This window comes from Arctopsyche grandis, chromosome 11, assembly GCF_051622035.1.
Source record: "Arctopsyche grandis isolate Sample6627 chromosome 11, ASM5162203v2, whole genome shotgun sequence".
Taxonomy (NCBI): domain Eukaryota; kingdom Metazoa; phylum Arthropoda; class Insecta; order Trichoptera; family Hydropsychidae; genus Arctopsyche; species Arctopsyche grandis.
The window spans coordinates 2989413-3013112 of record NC_135365.1 but is presented as its reverse complement, the minus strand read 5'-3'; the positions used below and the strand labels follow the sequence as shown (position 1 = coordinate 3013112).

Sequence of the window (23700 nt, the reverse complement as noted above, 5' to 3'; positions counted from 1 at the left end):
CAACATGGGATACATTTTTATAAGTAAATTGATCCGATTGTATTCCGTGCGATGTAGCGTATTTATAGAGACGTACCGCGTAAAATTGACAACAATTATTTATTCGTAAGGGCCCCTCTATTCTTATTACATCTCTCTGGCCAAGAATGTCGTGTCTGTCTTGGAATAGAGCTTGGGTGCTAAGAACATACCACTGCCGAAGATTCATTAACCATGATATAAACATCGATAAACAATTTATAGAGAGAGAATCATAGAGATATTTATAGATAAATTTGACATGCATTTTAAAAAACCAGCAAATTTAAAATGCTGAAAATTCAAAGTTTTCGAGAAATAGGACAAGATTGCCAATTTGTTGGAACCAGATAAACTCTGATAGGAAACAGTCGACCTGAAGTCACATATCCAAGGTCTGACCAGCAGCACCAGGCCAGGGATTGAACCCGTGACCAATCATTCGAAAGCATTACACTGATATACATATGCTGTTGGTTGACAATGTTTTAAGTTCAAACTTTACTAATAAAAAAAATTCCAATTCATTTCACATCGTTAAGAGGGCTGGACAGCAGCGCCTTGTCCATACAAACGTACTATACTTCTCCCTTTCTCAATTATGGCACTAGAGAAATTATTTTTTAATATGCTATGGATATCCACCATTGGGGTGCATCTATCGTTTTATTTTTTTTGATTAATTATTTTTTATAGGAGCTAGGAGCCGCCAAACATCTATAAAATCACCTCTTTTTTACACCCGCGAAACGAGTCCAGCGTGCTTATTTAACGGTCGATTTAAAAAAAAATACGCTGATAGATGCACAGAAAGTATCTTTTTCATACCGATGATGAAATTTTTTTAAAAATTGGTTTAGTTTTGGAGGAGAAAATAGGAGAATACGAAACCTCGATTTTGTCAATTTAAAATACGTTTTATCTGGTCGAAGCGCTACTGTCGCATTCACTCAATATATATATTGATATATATTGTCGCATTCACTCAATATATACATACACTCAATATATATATCGAAGAAAGGAACGGTAACAAAATTAAGGTTTCGGGTGAACAGCCCTCTTAAGGCATTAGGTTAGGCATAAAATAAGCATTTTCTATTTAGCAGATATGTATCTACGTTTTTATAAACTTTAGTACACTCGAAATAAAAATTAAAGAAATTGTATGTTTATGCATCTTGGAGTCTGGCTCTGAGATTTGGTGCCAAAATACCGCTTACTCACTGAGAGAGTGCAGAAGTTTTTTCGGCACTTGTACAAGAAGAGAGCATGGTATTTACCCATTTTTATATCCCACAATGTTTCTATTGGGAGTGTTGGGATATAGATCTTTGGAAAATCAGAGAAGAATTTACCTTTTTACAAGGCTTTTTTTTGGAATATTAAAAGGCCAGGTTGACAATCTGCATATTCTTGGGGAACTTCGTTTGTGGGCTCCAGAATGTTCCTACATGTCTCGATCGCGTTCTATCTTGCTTGTTTGCATACTTACTCTAAAACTACATATATAGTATTATTTTTTATAATATTCTTATTTTTATTTTTATTTTTCTTATCTGTTTTATTGTATTTAAAATTTTTATTCAATTTTGTTTTTATGTTTCCAGCCATAGTTGCCACTTTGGGGCAACCTGTAAAGTCAATATGGTATAATTTTAATTCTTAAAATATTAATATATTAAAAATACATGATCGCAATATACATGCACAATGTGCATGTATATTGCGCAATGTATACTTTTCATCATCGAATGCTATTAAAACAAACCGCACGTCGGTATTTCACTATCAAATAGATCATTTGTAATTATTTTTTCGACAGAGGAATACGAGTACATATGTACAGTATTTTCATCTTACAACAGTCTATTTTATCTTTAGGCCCAGTAAAAATTATAAAATACAATACACCTCGGTGATTTGAAAAAGCAGTTTGTTTCCCTTTAGAAGTTTCCGCTGTCGTTGAATACGAACCGAGATGCAATACATTTTTATTTTGCAGGTGAAGACGTCGGGTATGCCATTCGATTCGAAGACTGCACTTCGGAAAAAACCGTGATCAAATACATGACTGACGGCATTTTACTCAGGGAGAGCTTGCGCGAACCGGACCTGGACAGCTACTCGGCCATAATCATGGACGAGGCTCACGAGAGGTCGCTCAGCACGGACGTCTTGTTCGGACTCCTGAGAGATGTGAGTGAATCAATTTCAATTACCCGATTAACCTTTACACGTACATATATTATGTGGACGCACAACCTCGACTATTTGATGAACCCTCGGGACTGTTTACAACACATGTGTTGTTGCATCACTGCTATGAATTTATTTGGCCTATGCACTTTAGTGGTGAATATTTGTCGGCCGGTGTCTAGACTTTGATTTATTTTACGCGCGTTTACATATTTAGGATGGATCGATCTATTGTCATATTGCCTTATCAGCTAATGAATGCATGTTTTCCTACATTCAGTCTGCAATCGATTATTATCAAGTGGGAATTCTTTTTTCGTATGCTCTATTACTCTTATATTGTGTTCTGTATATATGCTACAGTCCAAGTGTACATTTCGTTCGTTCATGAACATACTAGTTTGTTCATATACACGAACCTATTCGGCCAGATAGTGTACACAAAAAAAGAAGCAATTTGACAAACGAGCTACATATGTATGTATTTATTTTATTTATGCACAAACTATTAGACATCATTTTAAGTAAATAATATATGAAAACGGACGTGATGTATGTGGCGGTTGCGTCGACAAGTATGGAGATTTAAAAAAAAACTAATTTTAGACTATCAGGAGTATATGTTATGCATAGGGATGTAGCGTGACGACCGATTGTGTCGAGGAGATGCGGGAAAGTGGGGGGGTGGAGTGTCTGACATGTGCTCCTGATATTTATCGCCAAGCGACGGGTGATGTCGGCGCATCTGACGCTGACGTCACCCATTCATCATTTCGACATGAATTATAAATTAACTACGCGCCAATAAATTATTGTACACTATATTTATATATAAAATATAAGTTTATTTTAATTCGTGTATCAATTCTTTTCCGAAGCCACCCATTGAAATCAACGGGCACAACACTAGTTCTCAATAGGGTGTATCGATGCTCTATGTACAGTCCCTGACCAGAATATTACGCCACCCCTCTCGAGATGCGTTTGGGTAAATTTGTCACGGTCGTAAATAACTCATTATGGGAACTTTTGGCCTCATTTTTTTTGTGATCTTATCCTTAAATGCAACTCTATTCACTAGCAAAAAATATCGGTGGATTATCCCTCAAAAGGTCTTCAAAAACAAAAGAAAGATGTTTGAAATCGGTTTGCGTCTGAATTTTGTTCAATATTGACGTGCGTTTCCGTTAAAATCATTCATTATTTTGTGAAAAGCACTGTGTTTTTTTCTCTTTTACTGCAACTTTATCATATTTCTAAGGTAAGTTGGTATTTAATATCTCGAAATTTTACTTTGTTTTATGATTTAAATTGCTTGTAAAACTTTTATTGGATTTTTTTAGATGGGTAGAAAATCAGATCTTTCTAAAGAAAAAATTGCAAGCATTACATCATTATTAAATACAGGAAAGTTTTCTCAAAACAAAATCGCGACAATGGAGGGTGTTAGTAGGGCGTCTATTAGAAAAATAAAACAAAATCTGGAGACTGATTGCGACCCCACACTCAGTCGGCGAGCTAATAGTGGTACTAAAAAAAAATTGGCCCTCGTGTGGATCGAAAAATCGCCAGGCTTGTTTCCAAGAATCGATTTATTATAAAAAAAAATATTCAACAACAATTAAAGGACGAAAACGTGAAATATCTATTTCAACAATACGACGTCGTTTATTGAAATAAATAATGCGTCGGAAACAATCGTCAAAACTTATTTAGTGTATATATGTAGGTATCTCTTTCGCACGCACGCATGTAAAAGCAAGACAGAAAGAGAGAGCGCGAGTCCACAACGGCTTCTTAAAAATTTATATAAAGTATTAAAAAAATTACGCGCGTTCGGCGAAGCAAGTATGTAAAAAAATATATTATATTTATTTTTTTATAAAGTAATTACAAATGTTAGCATTTTTCGCTTGGACATTGAAAAACCTCGTAGCAGCCAAAGGGTTAAAGTTTTGACAGCTAAAAGTTTGTGCGATACCTGTCGATTTCTATTTAAATATATCTTTTGACTGTTAATACTCAAACTAAAACCAATAGTTCATATATAAACTAACTTGTATGTTCATGAACGAACTGGAATGAACACTTGGATTTCTATATGTCGCAGTGAAATTATAAATACACTGACGTTTCATTGAAATCATATCTAGTTACATTTTCACTGGGTATATTTACATTTTCACTACGGAAATCACATATTCACTGGCCACTGTTATTAGTGAAATTATAATTTTTGACAGTTGGATGACGGATAATTTTAAGATTATTAAATTATTAAGTGCTAAGGCACACAGATTGCATCTTACACATCATAAACAAGTGGATAATTTAACCCCTCAATTGAGTTTTTTCAAAGTCGAGACCCATTTAATTGTGATTTTTAAGCCAGAATTAGGTGATGTGAATAATTGTATATACAATTATGCATACAAGATTGGATAGGATGTCTATTGGGTGTTTACATAAAATAAAATGCGTTTATTCGTATTTTAAATGGTTTTTTTTAATATAATATACGTAATATAAAGCTAGGTCAAAATGATACATGTTTTGTCATATAAGTCTTAAAATTATTATTACATATTGGAAATATCATTTTTTCTCATGTAAAGCTTTATCATTATTATACAGTATATATATTCAAAACGATTTCAAATCCAGTATAAAAAACTTTCACATCTCTCTAATGACTCCCTCTTCCGATCGTTAACACATAGTGTTCAACTAGGATTATATGCAAGACTATACAGAATTTACAGCATAGTGGGAATGTGTCACTTCTTACTTATACATTATACTTATAGTTCACAGCCATTTACAGCATATTAGAGTTCCTTAAAGACTAAAAAAAAAATACAAAAACGAAACTAAAAATTCGTTGGTGTGTGACGTCTTCATATAATTTCTCTTACTTATTGCGATAATCTCTCTGATATTGTATACATATTCTTTAGGCGAATTTGACATATATGTAACAAAGCTAAAGCTCTCTTTTTTTCGAAAAAATCTTCATACACATTCAACGGTCTAAATTCGAGAACATTTCACCGACGACGGATATATACGTCTTAGATGTTTTTTTTTAAAAAAGTTTTTAGTTTCAAAAGTTCGTTATAAGCGTGTGCAGTGTTCCAACTTTGTGATTGAGTTTGTGTTGGTTTTTTTTTTTTTTAATTATTGATCCCTCTGCTGCCGCTAGTGGTCTAGCGTTTTTATTTTGTTCCTCGAATCTGTCGAATGAGATTCTCAACAAAAACACAATTTGAACAAGGGATTGCCAGTATTCTTAGCAGTTGTCCCAGGCACTGGAACATCCTTGTGGGATGTGTTCGGAGGAGTGATGTGCAGAGGTACGGCCTCGTCTCACACCGTTTGAAGATGCCGTCTTTGTTGGTTGTGCGCAATAAGCAGGACTCCCATGTTCATTCCGACATTACCCCATTTCAAGGTCTCGTTTATCTGCAAAAAGAAAAACACATATTTAGCAAAAAAAAAACAAAAAAATTACATATTTTTACATACAAAAACATTTAATGTGAGTTACTCGGTATCTTAAAATGTATTTGATTAGCACATACATATATGATTCAGTAAAAATAAATTATCTAATGATAATATTTGTTACTCTCTTTCTCTCCCTCTCTTCCTTTCGGTAGTAATGATATTGAACTAGGTCACGGATTCAAAATACTATTTACTTGCACCGAATCCTTATCATTCGATATGGAAATTAAGTTTGATAATTCTCTCAAGGTGAAAATTATCAAATGTTATCTCAAAACAATTTTCAAGACTAAAAAAATGATAATAAACTGTTTGCGTCAACATATTCGATACAAGAGTATTTATTTCATTGTATGCAAGCTTGTAGCTGATGGCTTATTGAAATTCCACGTGTGAATTGCTTTGTTTGTTGCAATCTATCTTATGTAGTATGTGTAGCGGTCAATGTGATGAGTAATTACCGATTAATAAGATTAGGAGAGGGAGGGGGGATAGGTTAGATTAGCTCAGGAAATATTTGGTTAGACTAGGTTTGGTCTAAACAATAGTTAAACTAAGAGAAAGTTTCAAATATTCAAAAAATCAAACTATTTTCGAAATCGCCAAAACATGAGTGTTGAATACTTAAGCAAGTAAATAGATTCAGATAAGTTTTGATTTAGTTTCAGTTGAACTTTTGCTTTAAAATTCCATTATATAATATATTTTATTTACAACTTTCTTTTGATGTCATTGAACTTTATGTAATATGTATATTTTTGTATGGAACTTTTACATGAAACAATATTATCTCATGTAGTAACAGTACTAGATTGTTTATCAGATCTGACGCCATAATAATATTGTATTTAAAGCAAAAGTTCGTCAAAAAAAGAATTTGCAAGTGGAAGTTCAAGAATGCATATCAACTATTCATCAACCAGACAGGAACAATTTAATAGTATGAATGAGAACTCATTGCTTGCTAGCACACACAACCGGATAAAAGCGGTTCAAAACTCAATATATAATACATATATATATACACATAGTATTTACAACGTATTACAAATGCACGAGACACAAATGAGCGATAGATAGATGGACACGGTCGTTATTTTGCTATTTTTTTTTTTTGTTACTTTATAGTTTTTTGCTGGCTTGCATATATTAAACGCGGCATTTGGTTAAAAAAAAACCCGAAGCCGAGACTAGAATGCTTGATTATAATAGGTGATTTGGCTTGTTTACTAAATTTCGAAGGGCTTTGGTTGGTGTGCACGTGTCGTAGGGCACGTAGGCATTCGCCTCGTACGCATGCGCCAAACCCGATCTCTCTGGGTCACACAGAGGTTCGCTTTTAGAATTGAAATCGGCGTCGATGAGTTTCAAAATTTGCATTTTAATGCATAGGTGTACGAATCGGCCGTGACTCATCTGCACGGCGCGCGCGTTTCGCGACTTTACGCAGAGATTGCGAAATCGCGTGTAGATATCTGAGACGGTGCGAGAAGAAATCGCGAAAAAAATACGGCATTGAGTCGCTTAGTGTGTCTGCTCGTATATGAAACTCCATTGCCGTTTGAATAAGCGTTTATTTCGATGGAAAGTGATGGTTTAAATTTGAACGACATTGACGTAACGTAACATTCGCGTGGGGGCGCATCACTTGAACTTGAGAGCTATGTAAGTGTGATCCAATGCGACAAGGCTTTCGGTTGCATAATATAAATTTGAAGATATTAAAAGTCGCTCGTTGTAAACGCCCGCCGGTTTTGCAATTTGAGGCGTTTTGTGTATTTTTCGCACGAGTACTTTTCTTCTATGAAAACGTTTGCCGTTTCGCGGAAAGGAGATCGAAGTTCAACGTCCGAACATAAGCATGCGGTCTTAAGTAGAAAAAAAAAATCATTTTTAAGTGTTTCATTGAGTCAAGGTTTGCGTGATGATCATGTTGCGGTGTCATGATCAATTCCCGCCATTTGACTCTCAAGACCTGCAGGATTCAAAGGGCAATCGCTATAATTCACTAAACATTCTTATTTTTTTTTTTGGTTTGGTTTTGCATGCTGCTAGCTTCTCTCGTGCTGCACATATCTCTTACTATGGGCATCTTTGGATAATAAAACCTTCAAAAAGGCAAAATGTCTCACCGTGAGTGCGAGCTGCGGCTCGTCGGGGATCCATCGTCATCAAACGATGTTCCAGATCACGATGGGCCATGTGACCTGAAACCAAAGTTCGGTTTTTTTGGGGGGACAAGAAAAAGTAACAAAAAAAAAAGAAATTAAATCAAAATGAAAAAAAAAGACTAATAGAACAATGCCAATCGAATAAACAAACATGAACGATTACATATATCTAAAAAAAAAAGCACGAATGATTGATAAGAAGTGACATTTTCATTGACGTGCACTATATATGTATAAATAAAAAATAATAAAAAAAAGAAAATGAAAAAATAATTGAGAGATCTTTAAAAAGAGGGGGTATTTTAAGTGTTGCGAGCTCACCTGTCTTGTACGAGCCTGCTCAGGGGTCTCTCCATAGCGACACCAATGGACGAAGTGTAGACTGTTGTGCCAATTTCTGTCGTAACGACTCCTAGCCACTGAGTCAAGCTGTAACAAAACCAAAATTCGAAAATGTTACACCACTAAATGTGGAAACTCAACTTTAACACAAAAATAAACAAACGATCGGCGCTGCAACAACAGATACAAGATTAGAAACAAAGGTCAAATACACGGTGGCACTTAAATGTCCGGTTCTGGGTCTCCCTAAAAACAAAGCAAAACATCACACAAATCGAAAAGTATGTACTACTGCTGATACATCTGAAACAGTTCGTATACAAAACCCGCAACCCAATCGAAAAACTACTACCAGCAATGTACCTACTATGCTTCTATTAAAATCTTGTCCGAGCGTTGTTTCGATACTTTTACCACTTTAGGACACCTCGCAGTACTATTCTCGACATAAACTAATTTATCCACTTACCGTCTGTGTAAAATTTGAGCCGAATTCAACCCCTTTTCGTTTTTTTTGTTGTTGTTTTGTAACGCCCGGACAAGGTTTCAATAGAAGTGTAACGTATTCAGACCCATAGTTCGACATCAGAAGTTCCGTGTACTTTACCCGGATCAAAATTCGGTATCGAATACAATGGACATTCAAACTGGTTCACATTTACATACATATGTACGTACACTCATGTTGGTATGATTGAATGACTCAACTCAGACAACTCTTGGAGCGTAAAATTGCGCTCTCGCTCGAATCACTTCCTCGATAAGACCAAAACAGAAAAAAAAACTACTAGCTGGTTCTATTATTGGCGCCACAACTGCCGAATTAATATCGATAAATTCCGATGGCAGTTGTTGCAAAAACGCGCGAAAGATTGGCTTCATTGATTATGCGTGAAATTTATTTCCTATGCTTTTCCAGCTGAACCGGATGTCGTTGTTATTATTGGACTACAATTTTACAGCATATCGTAGAAAAATTCTATTCGAATCTACAAATTTGCAAACTGGTTCTTCAATTATATAAATTCTTTTGGTTGTCTGACTAAAATTCTGCGACTGTGCAGTTGTGGCGTAAAATTTAGAGGTCGTATTTCTCAAATGTTGTAATTTTACACATTTTTTTTTACCTCGCAGTAGTTTTTGCAAACGTTCGATACAAATCGAGTTCCAAAAGAACACAAAAAAGCTTACTTTTTTTACTGGCGCCGCGTTATTAGACAGCATTCCAAACTGAACTTGCAGTTTTTTTATACGGCGATTCTCTCTCTAGCTGAGAGAATAGCACTTTTTGGGTCACTTTTATACTTGCGTTTTTCTTTCGTAACCAAAACTCACCCAATCTGATGTTGGAGTTGAGGAGTTTTGATATAACGTCCTTCAGTTTAATATAAACCACAAGTTTACACTGCCAATATAGATAGGTTATCTGCTGTGAATGAAATCCTGCAACCGTTTCGACTACCGATTCGTGGACGAGAGCCCAGAATCGGCGAGAAATGGAGCAGAATGTGGAATACTTACGTTTAACGGTTCTTTTTAGACTAGAATTGGCAAGGTACACCCACGGTTCAGGTGCAGAAAAAACGCAACCTTATAAAACCGACCTTACGATTGACATTTAAATGGAGATTTTTACACAAGTTTGGAACGGCACATGTGCGCGCTCGAAAAGTCACCGTCCTTGACATGCAAAAGGTACACAACATGAACGTTGAAAACTTTAATTTTGGCGAAACGCTAATTCCAGAGGTCGTCGCAAAGTTTCTAGAAGTCGGTGTGTTTTTAGGGTGTGTATGACTTACCTGATTTAGGGTGTGTTTGGGTGTTCCAATAGTTTGCTCTGAAAATTGCACGGAGGAGAGAATCGACCCTTTGATGAGCTTCAGAGGGAATCTAAAAGTTTTGCTTCAAGATGTTATCAAAGGATCGAGCTTGCATCCGTGCCGATAAGCGGATCGTTCTAGAAACTTCCGAGCGCCAACTGGAGTGTACTCTGGAAGTGCAACGTCAAAAACGGGTTTTTTTTTCTCTTTTTGCTGTACAATTTTTTTTTAATCTTCTCTGTTTATCATTGGATTCATTTAAGAAATACGATTTTCGCTAGTTGAAAAAAAAAACTATAAAAAATAATGATAGTAGGCGAATGAGACGTACCTACCGAGGAGTGTGATAGTTGTATCTATGAAAAAAATATGAAGAAAAAAAGTGAAAATGATCATGATATATCCATTCACACCGGCGACATCCACAATCGAACTTCTCTAACCTTAGAGCGTATGTCCTTTTCACCGTTGGCCTGTTCCTGCTTGTCTGCAACATTGTTGATGCGAATGATGGTCCCCTTCTTCCAAAAAGACGTCAGCAATGTCTTATACACTCTTTTCCTGGTCGACTTCTCGTTCAGTGTGTATATCTCTATCTGTTCGGCATTTTTGGTTTTTTCTGCGTAAACAAACATATTGATATATTAATATTTACCTTATTTTTGTTTGTATGTTCCATACGTCCTCAAGTTTCTCTTTTTTTTTATAATACATGCCTCTCTCTCTCTCGTCAATGTGTCTCGTGTCTGTCTGTGCGTGTGTGTGTGTGTGTGTTTTTTTTTTTAGCACATGTCTGAACTGTGGGTGTGATATGACGTGTTTATGCATTCGATGGCGCCCAGTCTGCGTTTCTATTTATAAGTCGTGTGTTTATGTTTACTGCCCATTTTGACTTACCGGAGACGACGGCTGGTCGCGTACACTAAAACGACTTTCCAAAAGATTTGCCGCTCGAGTGGTGGGGTGGGTACTCACCTCGGATGCTGGGATTCTGGGATTCGGTGGTATGAGCTGTTGGGGGGTTTTGGGTGTTCTTACCTTTTCCCTTCTTCCACATGGCGACTCCGTAGCAGTGGTAGTCGGGGGCGACGATGCCCTCGTCGAGCTCCAGAGCCAGAGGGTCTGCTTTGATCTCGACGATGAAACCCGACTCGAGCACGGCGCAGAGGATGCCCTGCTCGTCGTGTCTGAACCACTTGGACTCGCGGAGCTTGTGGATGGCCACCGAGCTGCCGAAGCGCGACTTCTTGGGGCTGAAGAAGGCCTGGGCTTGGCTGCCGAAGCGCGAGAGGAGGCTGCGAGGCCCCTTGGAGGCGGCGGCCGGCTGGGGCGGCAGCTGCAGGGGGGCGGCCGGAGCTATCTTCTCCCCCTTGGACTTACTCCCTACCGCGCCTACCACGCCTACTCCCCTGCACCCAACGTAGTGTGCTTCCATCGAACTGGTACTCAGCGACTGGTGGGTCAGCGATCTCACTAACTGGTTTCACCGGTCTGGCGAAAAGTGGCACTTGCACTGGCACTGGCACTGGAACTGGCACTTGCACTGTCTGCGACGACGTACGAACTGGTACTGAAGCGCGCGTCGCCAAATGCCCCTTATGTAGGTAGGGGCCCCCCTCGCCCGCCTCTCCGCCCCTCTCCTGCCCCTCCCGGCCTCCGCCCCCGTCCCCCCTCCCCGCGCCCATGTCGCCGGCACTCCCCTCCCCCCTCGTCCCTCCGCCTCCACCGGTTCGTGTTCGTCTGCACGCGCGCACCCAAACAAACGTCGTTTTCGCCGGTTTTCCGTATTTTGCGTGCCGAATTTTCTCACAGGTCGAAAACTGTCGGCGTGCGTTGAAGTTTTTCTCGAAGAAAATCGATTCCGTCTCTTTTTTCATTTACAAAATTTATTTCTAATATTGTATAATTTTTTTTTTGTTGACTTTATATCATCATCATCATCATTTACAGCCATTCGCCATCCACTGCTGGATGAACACGCTTCCACTCGTCTCTGTTTTGCGCAACACTCATCCATCTCATTCCGCACATTTTCCTAATTTCGTTCACCCATCTTCCTTGCGGTCTTCCTTTTACTCTTTTGCCTTCTCTCGGATACCATTCAAGCACTTATTTTGTCCACCTTTCGTCCATCCTCCTAGCTACGTGACCCGCCCATTGCCATTTCAATCTCTTCACTCTATCCACTATGTCCACTACCCTTGTCATATTTCTCACCCACGTGTTCCGCTTTCTGTCTTTCCTCGTTATGCCAAGCATACAGCGTTCCATACTTCTTTGAGTGCATTGGATTTTATTTAGCATCTTGGCGTTCAGTGTCCAAGTTTCACATCCATACGTCATCACTGGCAAAACGCATTGATCAAAGATCCTTTTCTTCAGGCAGAGTGGCATTTTTGATTTAAAAACAGCATTCATCCGTCCAAATGCACTCCATCCTAATTTCATACGTCTCTTTATCTCCTCATTTTTACTACCAAACATATATACGAAGCAAAAAATGCAACAACGTAGCCGTCTGTTTGGGCTTCGAGCCGTTATTTTTTTCCGTTCCGGTTTCGACCCCGGTTCAATTCACATAGTTAGGAATAGAGATATACATAATTATAAAACTAGAAATAGAAATAATATAATTATAGGTATAGGTTAAGAGAGCAAAAACTGCAGGTGTTTTTCACAGAGGTGTTCAAATATATATGTAGGTACAGTGCCCTTCCCGAGAGCTATAGAACATTGGTGCTTTCTTGAGGGGTGTTAATGGATACCTCTGTGGAAGATGACGTAATTATATATGTAAATTATAATGTTTGGATTTATATTATATTATTTTAGGGTTACTAATTATAGTTTTGTTTAATTTTGTTAACTATGTTATATTATAGTTGTTAGTTTAAGTTTAAAATTGTTAATTGTTAAATAATTCATTAGCAATTAATAATAAATAAATAAATAAAGTTAAAAAATATATATCGGTTCGATTCCGGTTTTCCTTACGGAAAATTAATACAGTAATATAAGTAAATCAACCTATAAAGACACATAAATAAGGGGCGGCGGTCAGGTTGCTCGATGGTTAAAAAAATGGTTCACTATTGTCAACCATTTTTTTTTGCTCCTGCTTTTTCGGACAATGGAGAGGTCTATTGTTATTTTATGATGGAAACCTAACCGTCGCTCTTTACTCATAAGTAGAGGTAGGATAGTCACAGTGCTATCCATTGTTCGGCAAACTTTTAACAATGCATTTACAACCTTTGAACAATACACGGCCCCCTCAGGCTCCGGTGACTACTCATAAGTAAGGTTCGGCGCCACCCAGTGCTATTTGGACAAAAAATTAGTTCATCATTGTCTATTATAATGGACAACCTTTTTTTTTTTTGCTCTCTAGCTTTGTATTTTATTGTACATAATAGACAATATTGAACCCATTTTTTGTCTAAATAGCACTGGGTCGCACCGATCTCTACTCATAAGTAGAGAACGGCGCTCAGCGTGCTATTTTTCAGGAAAAAGGGTTGATAATTGTCAATTAATTTTGTCCTACAAAGATAGAGAACACAAAAAAAGGTTGACAATAGTTAACCCTCTTTCCTGGAAAATAGCTCGCTGAGCGCCCTTATCTACTTATAATATTCATATTACTCTTATAAAAGGTAGTTAATGGTGCCTTTGATACATCTGTCTTGGCAGACAATTATTTTAATATCAATACTCGGTTCACCAGATGTTCAAATCTTTTTTATCCACCAAATTTTTAATAATAATATCTTATTTAATAGTACAATTGCACGGATATACCATCTTTACGATTGTACAAATGATTTTCTTGATTTTCTAACTCTATCACTACTTTTAGGGCTAAAGTGAAGAAGTAAATCGGTGGTTGATTCATTCATGTTTTTGTATTCACCTAATCCACAATATCGATAATAATGTAATATTATGCAATAATATGACTAATGAATTTGCGATAAAATAGAAAAATATAAAATAAATTGCGAAATTTTGACGATTTACCGGTAAACCGGTATTGCAATATTTAGTCCCGACATGGAGCCCCTCTAGTAGTCCGAGCCCTGGAACTTTACTCCGGCTCCTACATATGTATGTATATGAAAAAAAAAAATTTACGTATGTATGTGAAACTTGGGCATCGTACGCAGTGGCGGTTCGTTGGTCTGCAGCCCTTCCAGTATAGTAAAATACATACATATGCGTGCTATTTTTGTCGTGGTGACATGTATACAAAAAATATTATTTAAATTTAATGAAATATATTGAACATATGTACTTTTGTCATTATATAATTTCAGTATCAAATTCTTGGTCATATTCATAAATATTTTTTTGTTTAATTACTTGCCGAAAAGATTTCGCTGCAAAAAATTATAAATCGTTTCGCATAGTATGAATCAATCTAAATTTTCTTTTGTTCACGAAAAACTCTTTCATTGCGTGACTTTATTGTTTTAATTAACCCAATATTTCTAACATGCAACGCGATAAAATCAATTGAATGCTACAGTATACTACGCATTTAACTTTTACCAGTTATGATACAATTTTAAAATGAGCAATGAACTTTCTATTCCATTTAGAAACCTTCTTCTTCTTCGTCTTTGATTCGATACACAAAAACATATGCTAATTATAGTACATATTTTCAACTAAAATCTTTAATTAGTGTTTCGTCTTCTACATATACTCATATTGAATGCATTCCACATTACTAAAATACTCTAATTACATAGGATAATTATAACCTAAGAATTAGTATTGTATCACAAACAAGCATGTCATTTGGAATGTTTACATATGTATATACACATAGATATATCTATTTATGTATGTATATAAAAACACTTCAAATTGTGACATTAAGTAAATAGTGACATTTGTCGAAATGTGAAAAACAGAGACTCCCAACTTTTTTCGCCTCGTTTAAGCTAGGGTTGCCAGGCGTCCCGATTAATCGGGATTGTCACCGGTTTTAGGCCTCGTGTCCCGGTGTCCCGAACGAAACTTTCGGGACGCCCAAAAGTCTTGAAGTTTTGAAATTTTTCTATTATGCATATTTTTAAGCAATTTCAACGGGACAAATTGATGGATTTATAAATCAGTAGCAAAGTTTTATGAAACATTGACAGATTATTTGAAACAATGGATATTTTGGATATATGGAGTTGAATATTTAAAATACGAAAAATATTATAACAAATGACATATATTTGTTCATATAAAAAATATATCAAAAATAGGGTAAAAGTCGGGTTTATAGACGAAGTGCTGTGATTGGCTGCTTTGTGCGAGTACTCGAATATTGCCATGCCGTGAATAAACTCGACTTTTACCAGATGAAATACTCCGACATATACTGTCTGGTTCGCATATATGTAATTTCGGACGGTTGGGCAGCGTACGGAAATATTCCACATATTGCGAATGGAATATTCACGCATTCGTTTGTGGTTCACCAGGATAATTTTGTGGATCCAAATGATAATGAAATACATACGCAAAATGTGGAAAATATGTGGATGCGTGTGAAAAGAAAGATGAAGCGTCAATTTGGCACAACGCGTGCCCGTTTTAATTCATATTTAGATGAATTTGTATTGAACTACAAACGAATGCGTGTATATTTTCGCAAATAATTATTTAAAAGCTATGTACATAACCAAATAAAAGCCAAAATCTCGGGGAGAGGAAAAAACTAAGTGGTCAAATATAGTTGATTTTGACCGCCGGTTTGACTTGGAAGAAATCTGACAACCCTATGTAACCCCTTTAGAAGCCCATTTCCAAAAATCTACATATATGTATAATAGAAAAAAAGACAGCAATAACCGGTCAACCGTTATTAAGGTTAGGAATCACCGATCTCTAACATATTACCAATATTTGAATATTTACAATATTTTTGCCACATTCGTTTGACATTTAAGACAATTTGCGACACGGATGACTTATCTAATTCTATTTCGTTTTATTTTTGCTCCTATCTATAAGAAAAATGTTAATCTTTTTACAATTCGAGTTTTTATGACTCGGTTCTAATCGAGCCACGACACACTTTTGAAAATATTTATATAACTACATACATACATACATACATATATAAAAAAGCAAAAAAAAATCACTATCACTCGACTTGCAATTTATTGCATCATTGATAACGTTCTGAGATATTTTGCGTTTCGCGATAATTTGCCCATTAATCATGAGATTTTACTCCTTGGAATTTAAGCTGGGTTTTGTGTTAGATCACGCATGCATCGATCACTATCGATGATTGATTTTCACACGTATGAACATATGTATATATTTGACGTTTGTTTGATAGCTAGATGAGTTATGTCAAAAATTTATAAAAAATATATACTAATGCAAGTGTATGTACATCGTTTTGGATAAGATTTTAACATTCTATTATTCTAGTCACACCTTTTTTTTCATTGTTTGATTTGAAATCAATGATGACGAATGATGCTTGTACATATGTACGTACATGAATACATATGTATGTACATACATACATACAAGTCACCCACTTATTTATCAAATTTATCCTCTCATTAACATTTGGCTCGTATTACAATCTGCTATGTTGTAAAACGAGCCATCCGATAAAAATGTGTGCGGGAAGCGGGAACAACCATTAAATTATGATGCACATAGTAAATACATACATACATACGTTCATAATTTCTTGGGACTTAACTGTTTCAGTTACGAAAGAAATTACTTAAATAAAATTATATTTGTATCAATTTAGGCCGTACATTAGGTCGGAGCGAAAAATGAGAATTTTAGAATTTCCACGATAGATCTATGTACATATGTATGCAGTTGAAAACTCGTAGTTGAAAAGTTGTATCAAGAGAACGTTATATAAAAAAATATTGATTTTAAACAATATCTTGTGCCTTTAATCGATCGGTTTATCTAGACAAAAATTTATAAAAAGTGGGATTTTTAAAAAAAAAATTTTTTTTTAATAACCAATGCTCAATAGTCACATATTTCGCTTTAATTAAATCAATTATGATATGTTTTGAGTGATAAACGAGAATTAAAAGTCGCCATTTTACCAGAAACTCCCATACAAAGTGCGTCACGCTCACAACAGCTACATATTTACATTGCAGAAGCGTTCATTTCGGAAAATCATAATTTTATTTATTTATTATAAGTTTAAGTTTGGACCATAGTGGCATTACAGGAGTCTCTAATACGCCACAATGGTCGAAAAAATGCAGAGATGAGAAAAAATATTGTAACGTGGGAACATGACAGAGAGTATCTACTGACCCCGGATTAGGCTAACGGGACTCAGTAAGTCACCGAACAAAGGATACGCTGGAGTCCTCACAGACCCGGGCGAGTGCGTGCCTCACCTACAATAGACTCACCACGATAGACCTTTACATGCCTGGACAATAGATACATAAATGGATCGGGGAAGCTGTGGTGTGCAACTTGTCCTTTATAAGGAGGTACACACGGTAGATCAAATTATCCTGGAGTGAACGGGTGATCCGTGTGGACCTCTTGAAGCGACGTTGGCTTTTCATTCGGACCCTGAACCCAACCTTACGCAACAATATTAACAGTATATGCATATTTGGCGTACGTTAACCCAAAAGAAAGAATGATGCAATGGGAAGCAACAAGTATTGTTTATCTTTTTAGAAAAGAACGAACAGAAGTACAGTTAATGGACTAATGTAATATGTAATGAAAATAAGATTCATTTATCAAATTTGACGAAACATTAGTATCTGCACTTGAAATCATTCTATTGTTTGACTATATCAGCAATCAACTATGAATCACCGTTCCAAAAGGATGACGCTTTATTGACAGGTATGGACATGTATTTTGGATTATGTAAATATTATATGAGATTTTGAATTTGACGTATTTAAAACTTCATCCAACAACTGTTCCATATTTCGAAATTGCTTTGTTTTCAAAAAGAAAAACGTACTTTATAAACGTTTGCGAAACGTCAATACAAATCCAAGCCAACTATGCTATACAGTGCTATAAAATTCTAATTTTGAACCTCGAACCTTCAACTTGATAGTGTCTAACTACTACTACTACTACTACTTAAACTGTCCAAAATATGATTGGTTGAAGAAATGTCGCATAATTAATCTTGCCTATAAATATACCTGAAGAGTTGGATCATATTGTATGTACGGTGGTTGATTTCAATGTCGATTCTAAAATAGTCTTAACAGCATTGACTTCAAACTTGACTGCATGCGATTAATTACATGCACATGTACCGTTTGCGATTATGTTTATTTATATGCAATTTATGTCCAGGAAGTGCACATCTAGAGTGCAGCTTGCGGAAGGCGCAAATCTTCCGTCTTGCAACTCATCAGATTTCAAGTCGTGGACTAATAATGCGTAGCTCAATTCGATTTTTTGCACTTGAATAAGAATTGGCAACTTTTGGATGTTGTTGTTATCCAAATCGGTCGTCCTTTGTTAGAATTTGCCGGAGACGATTCCATCTGAAGTTGGCACATTGTCTCCAAGCGATTCTATTACATACTTCTTTCCTTTATGTTCCGATAATCCTCGATCGTTCCTTAATCGATCATATTCCTTTATATTCAACCAGCAGCATGTTTAGCATATAATGCTTTCTAACAGAGTGGTCACGGGTTTGATTCCCACCAGTTGCTACCGGCCAGACCTTGGTTTGTGACTCCAGGTCGTTCGTTTCAGAGTTTGCCAATTTTTCTGATTTCCAAATATTAATACATTAATTTTATTTTTAAAACATTCTGTTTGTTCAATATGACTCTCGTTAAGTTCCAAACAATAATTGCCTTGTGACGTTTTCTTTATTTTATTTGTTCTTTATAATATGTATGTTTAGTGCATATAAATGTGGGATCTGGTTATCAATTGAACTGCTTACAACATTGTTTACTCGGCGAAGCGCCGCAACGATCTAAATCGTTTGACGCGTCATATGTATGTATGTACAAGATGACAACTCAACCATCCTTCAACTCGTGAATGCCAACCTAATCAGTCATGCATGCATTATTCTAGGCTAGAATACTAAATCCCACATAACAATAACAAATATTCATCCTACATACACATCTAATTACCGTCCTTTCCTTGATTCCAATCTTATCCCACCAAGAAGACCCCGAACAACAATCAAATCGAGTAACCTTCCGTTTAACTGATTATTGAAGCAAATCATCAGAATTACTTTTCTTATATGCATATTATACTTTCAAACTATACTTTATTGTCTCACATGTTTTAAAAATCTAAGAATAAAATAATCAATTTGATCTATTAATATTCTTATCCCATCTTGTAGACTCAAAACAAAACGATCAAATTGATAAAGTAACCTTGCTTTTGACTGATTGTTGGATCACGTCATGACCACAATTGATTATCCCTTATTTATATATTTTCTATTCTATACATTATTGGCTAACATATACCATCACTGTTCATTGAAAATATTAAACGGAAACAATTGTTCAAACCAAATTATTTAATTTGACCCATAAACGTTGTTTAAAGTATCAGAGCCAAATTTTTTACCAGGGTTGTGGAGCCGGAGATTTTTTAGCAATTAAATTGTTTTTTTTTTTTTTTTAATCAATAACGTACATACATACATATATCAGTGTTCGCCAAGTAGACTGTTTGTGGGCGTATTTCATATTTTGGCGTGAACCTTTTTGTTCGACTTATAAAGGACGAATGCCAGTTAATAAATTAACATTGTTCTAGCATTAACCATAGCACGCATATCGAATTATCAACATTAGAATATATACATTTTAACATTCATTATATATCCTATTAGTGAAGTAAAAATATATATGAGAGATAATTAGAGCAAATTGTATAAGATATAGTGTGAAAAGGATAAAGTTATAAGCGTTTAAACAATCAAAATCTGACGAAACGATTAGGGGGGCGGAAAGTTAAACAAACAAGACTACTGGCTATTGGCAGTGGGTAAGCTGTCACCTTTTCCAAATTTTTTGGATTCTTAAAACGATTGTATTTCACCGTCGACTTGGCGGACTCAATTGAAATCTCTATCGGTGGCCAAACCTCGCAAAATGAAAAAGTGTCAAAGCGAAGTACGCCAAAAAAAAGCCCGCGTGGCGAACACTGATATACATACATATATGAACATTGATTCACTAACGAATGTAGTGATTCACCAATATCCACCAATATCAGCAGCATAGCTCGGTCGTTAAGATTCTGCCTAACACCGAGAGGCAACGGGTTCGATCCCACGAGCTGACCTCGATTGAAAAGAATTTTTCTGTAGTGCTGCTGGTCAGACCTGGATATTTGTGACTCCACGTCGATCGTTTCTTATCAGAATTTGCCAATTTCTCTGATTTCATTGTTGAAACGGTTCCCGATTAAAATTGGCTAAAAATCTTCCTACCAACTATGTCACCACCATTTGAGTATGATTAATGTACAATAAAATGTATGTACAATTCATAGATGTCTCGTTAATTTACGAGTTTTCAGTGTCTCGTAATTCAGCGACTTGTGTATTAAAAATGCTGCATTGTTTGTAATTGGCCAAGAAGGCGCATTGGGGTTTACCTGTAAGGCCTTCCTGGTATAAAATGTAATAAAAAATAAAATAAAATAAATACTGTATACCGATCTGAAATGCAATGTTTCTATTTATCTTTACCTCAGTATTGACAATATACTAACTAGTGTTATGATTTTAAATTCTAATAAAAGTGATGGAAAATGCATTACAATAAGCCTGATTAGTTCAAGTTAAAAATTGCGGCATTTTGAGGGACTCCACAGCCCTGCTTTTTAAATGTTGCAACATACATATTTATTTGTACATATTTATCCAACAGTGAAGAGGTCCCATTTCAAGACATCCGTCATAAAATTCCTAGGAAAAGTTGGCGTTGAATCATCATCGAGTTGATGTTCTGTCTAGCTCTAGTGCAGTTGCACTTATAGTGCTGCAGCTTATTTACATCTACGCTGTTTACGTTTGCCGACGATTAACTATTTATAAATACAATATATACATATTTCATCGTTGTATTATGTCCGTCATAACGTTATAATTATGCCGGATCGTCGTTGCGACGAAGCACACAACTTTTGCGCAAGTTTCGAATGCTATCGATCCGCGCACGCTTCTCGGTGGCAATCCGGCTTTATGGCTCGTCTCTCTTCTCTGGGGCAATGGTCCAAAAAGTTAGTGCAGACTTTCACCTATTGAGCGAAAATGTGCTCGACTTGTGGGTGGATGGGGTTAGTGTTGGCGCCTGGCGCTCCCAAGCTTGGCTTGGCTTACTCATGTATGTACCTATACAAACGCCTATGAATAAACTTGGAATCTGTCGTAAATTGTAATTTTAGTACATGCATATAGTCGCTTTACTGTGATTTTTTTTTATTTTTACATAGATATTGTTGCGTAGAGGTGGGTTCACAGCATTTATTGGTGATTCAGGAGATACACGCACTGGCAGTGCTCCGTCCAGAAATCCTTGATATCCCGATATAAGTACCCGTTTATAAAGAACAGGTCGCTCCCTGCATCTTCGACGTCCGGTTACTTCCCTTTTGTTTAGGCATGTACCCGTATATGCATTCCCACGGCACTCAGTCCCACGCTATCGCTGTCAGTTCTGAGAAGGGACCGAGTGCCGTTACAAAGCCGGTGGTCATTTTTTAGCCTACTTGCACTTAGCCTGGAGATAATCCTCGAAAACCAATTATAACGGCGGCTCCTTTTAGCATATGCTACAATATATACAGGAAGGCTTGACAAGAAGACCCCAATGCGCCTTCCTGGACAATTAATTACAAACAATCCAGTATTTTATTATTACATAAATCACTGTATTTCCAGAAGCTGAAGAACACGAAATAATAATTAATTAATGTATTAATTAAAGAATGAATTCATTGAGACATCTATGGGTGTTAGATTTGTACATAATTTTTACAAATTGTACGTTCAATAAATACAGAAGATTTGTGACAACAGGAAAGATGATTTTTTGCCAACTTTGTGGAACCGTTTCAACAATGATCAGATGAAATTGGCAAACACTGATAAGAAACCATTAAACCAGCAGTGTGGCTTAATGGTAGCGTGTATGTTTAGCACCAAGTGATCAGTGGGTTCGACCCGCTATACTGCTGGTTTATATTTAGGGGTATCTGTGACTCCAAATCGATTGTTTCTTATCAGAGTTTAGTTTATCAGAATTTTGACTTCCAGCTGGGAAGGGCGTTCTTTCATTTCATTGTTAATTCGTACGGTCATACTATTTCGACAAGTTTCTCCTACATTTCTTCAAATTTTGGAATCACCGTTATCGATCACTGTCAAACCTATGTATGTCAATATAACAGTAAAAATACTCCAAGGGGTGATTTTTGGACTGGGTACCGAAGGAGAGATTATGCGTGCTAGTGGTTTTTTTACACGTGCAAAACTATTTAAAAAAAAAACGTGCCGTTTGTCTATGTGTGTTTTCGCCAGTTGCCCGCGGATGACCGCTATAGGAGTCTTGCGTAAAATGCCAGTAGCGAGAAGGGTCGAAAATAATAATTCAAACGTATTAAAAAAATACTTCAGGTGTACATACATTGACATATTTGGCATAATTAAATATATCTTACAGTATATGTATGTATGTATATATGTATGGCTGATAACCCGATTTACAAACTCGTTAAAAAAAGTTGCCGCGGGCAAAGGATTGAGATAGATGGAACGTGTTTTTTTTTTTGGTGTCTCGACAAAATCTCTTGGACGAAACCGCGCAAAGACATAATCGCGCAAACTATAATAGCGCCTCGACAAAATCGCGCAACACATATATAAACAAATATAAGCAAGAAAATAAAATCAAAAACATGTAATGTAAATATTAAAAACAGGTCTAATGTATAAGAAAATCCGATAGAACACAGCAATGATTAAATAAGAATCGTCTATTTATTTTCAAAGGGTATAAATACGACCTGTTTTTAATATTTAAATTACTTTTTTATATTTATTTATATATGCGTTGTATGATTTTGTCACTGCGCAGTTTCGTTGAAGCGATTTTGTCGCCCTTGGTTTTGTGACGGCGCCGTAAAACATATGTATTACATATTTACGTATAAGATAAAGCAGGATGGTAATTATAAAATGTCATCCTTAAACTTGGATAGGGCATTGCGTAATGAGAATAATTATAAATTCTAACTTCTGAAGTTTAAAATATTATACTTAGATATATGGAATGGTCCATACGATTAATGTTTCACGTTTATTCAGGCTATCGAGCTTTTCGATTATGCAATACTTTCTATTAAATTGCAAATAAGTCAATTCGTAAAAGCACTTTCAATAGACTGCTTATTTAAATAAAAGACAATGGATCTATCGGTGAAAGTTGTTATCATAAAGGCATCTTTACAAAACGTCAATTGAATTTTAAACCCTTGATAAACAATAGCTCGTTATGATATAACACATAATGCATGTGCACATCAGTATCGCGCAGAAACTTTTGAAATTTATTATAATTCTATTCGATAATCCTACATAAGTGCTCTATCGGCAG

General features: G+C 36.1%; 2 protein-coding genes across 7 annotated transcripts in view; one reads left to right on the top strand and one right to left on the bottom strand.

Moving 5' to 3' along the window:
* The window catches only part of Prp16 (ATP-dependent RNA helicase l(1)G0007), a 101348-nt gene that overhangs the window by 6097 nt on the left and 71551 nt on the right, over nt 1–23700 (top strand). The window contains exon 11 of one of the 5 annotated variants that reach the window (XM_077441386.1): nt 2024–2217. In XM_077441386.1, the coding sequence (XP_077297512.1) occupies nt 2024–2217 (194 nt within the window). Of the gene's footprint in view, nt 1–2023; nt 2218–10900; nt 11065–21066; nt 21434–23700 lie in introns of those variants that run through there. The other 4 variants (XM_077441392.1, XM_077441389.1, XM_077441388.1 and 1 more) reach the window with 4 other exon arrangements.
* On the bottom strand, nt 4703–11695 carry l(1)G0469 (lethal (1) G0469 NlpC/P60 domain-containing protein). 2 transcript variants are annotated; one of them, XM_077441397.1, is made up of 5 exons: nt 11099–11695; nt 10504–10679; nt 8217–8324; nt 7857–7931; nt 4703–5679 (listed from the first exon to the last, which is right to left on the bottom strand). In XM_077441397.1, the coding sequence occupies exons 1-4, from the start codon at nt 11493–11495 to the stop codon at nt 7896–7898; spliced, it is 717 nt and encodes a 238-aa protein (XP_077297523.1). In that variant the 5' UTR covers nt 11496–11695; the 3' UTR covers nt 4703–5679; nt 7857–7895. The 2 variants fall into 2 exon arrangements, with proteins under 2 accessions (XP_077297523.1, XP_077297522.1); XM_077441396.1 differs by lacking the exon at nt 7857–7931 and having other exon boundaries at nt 11099–11659.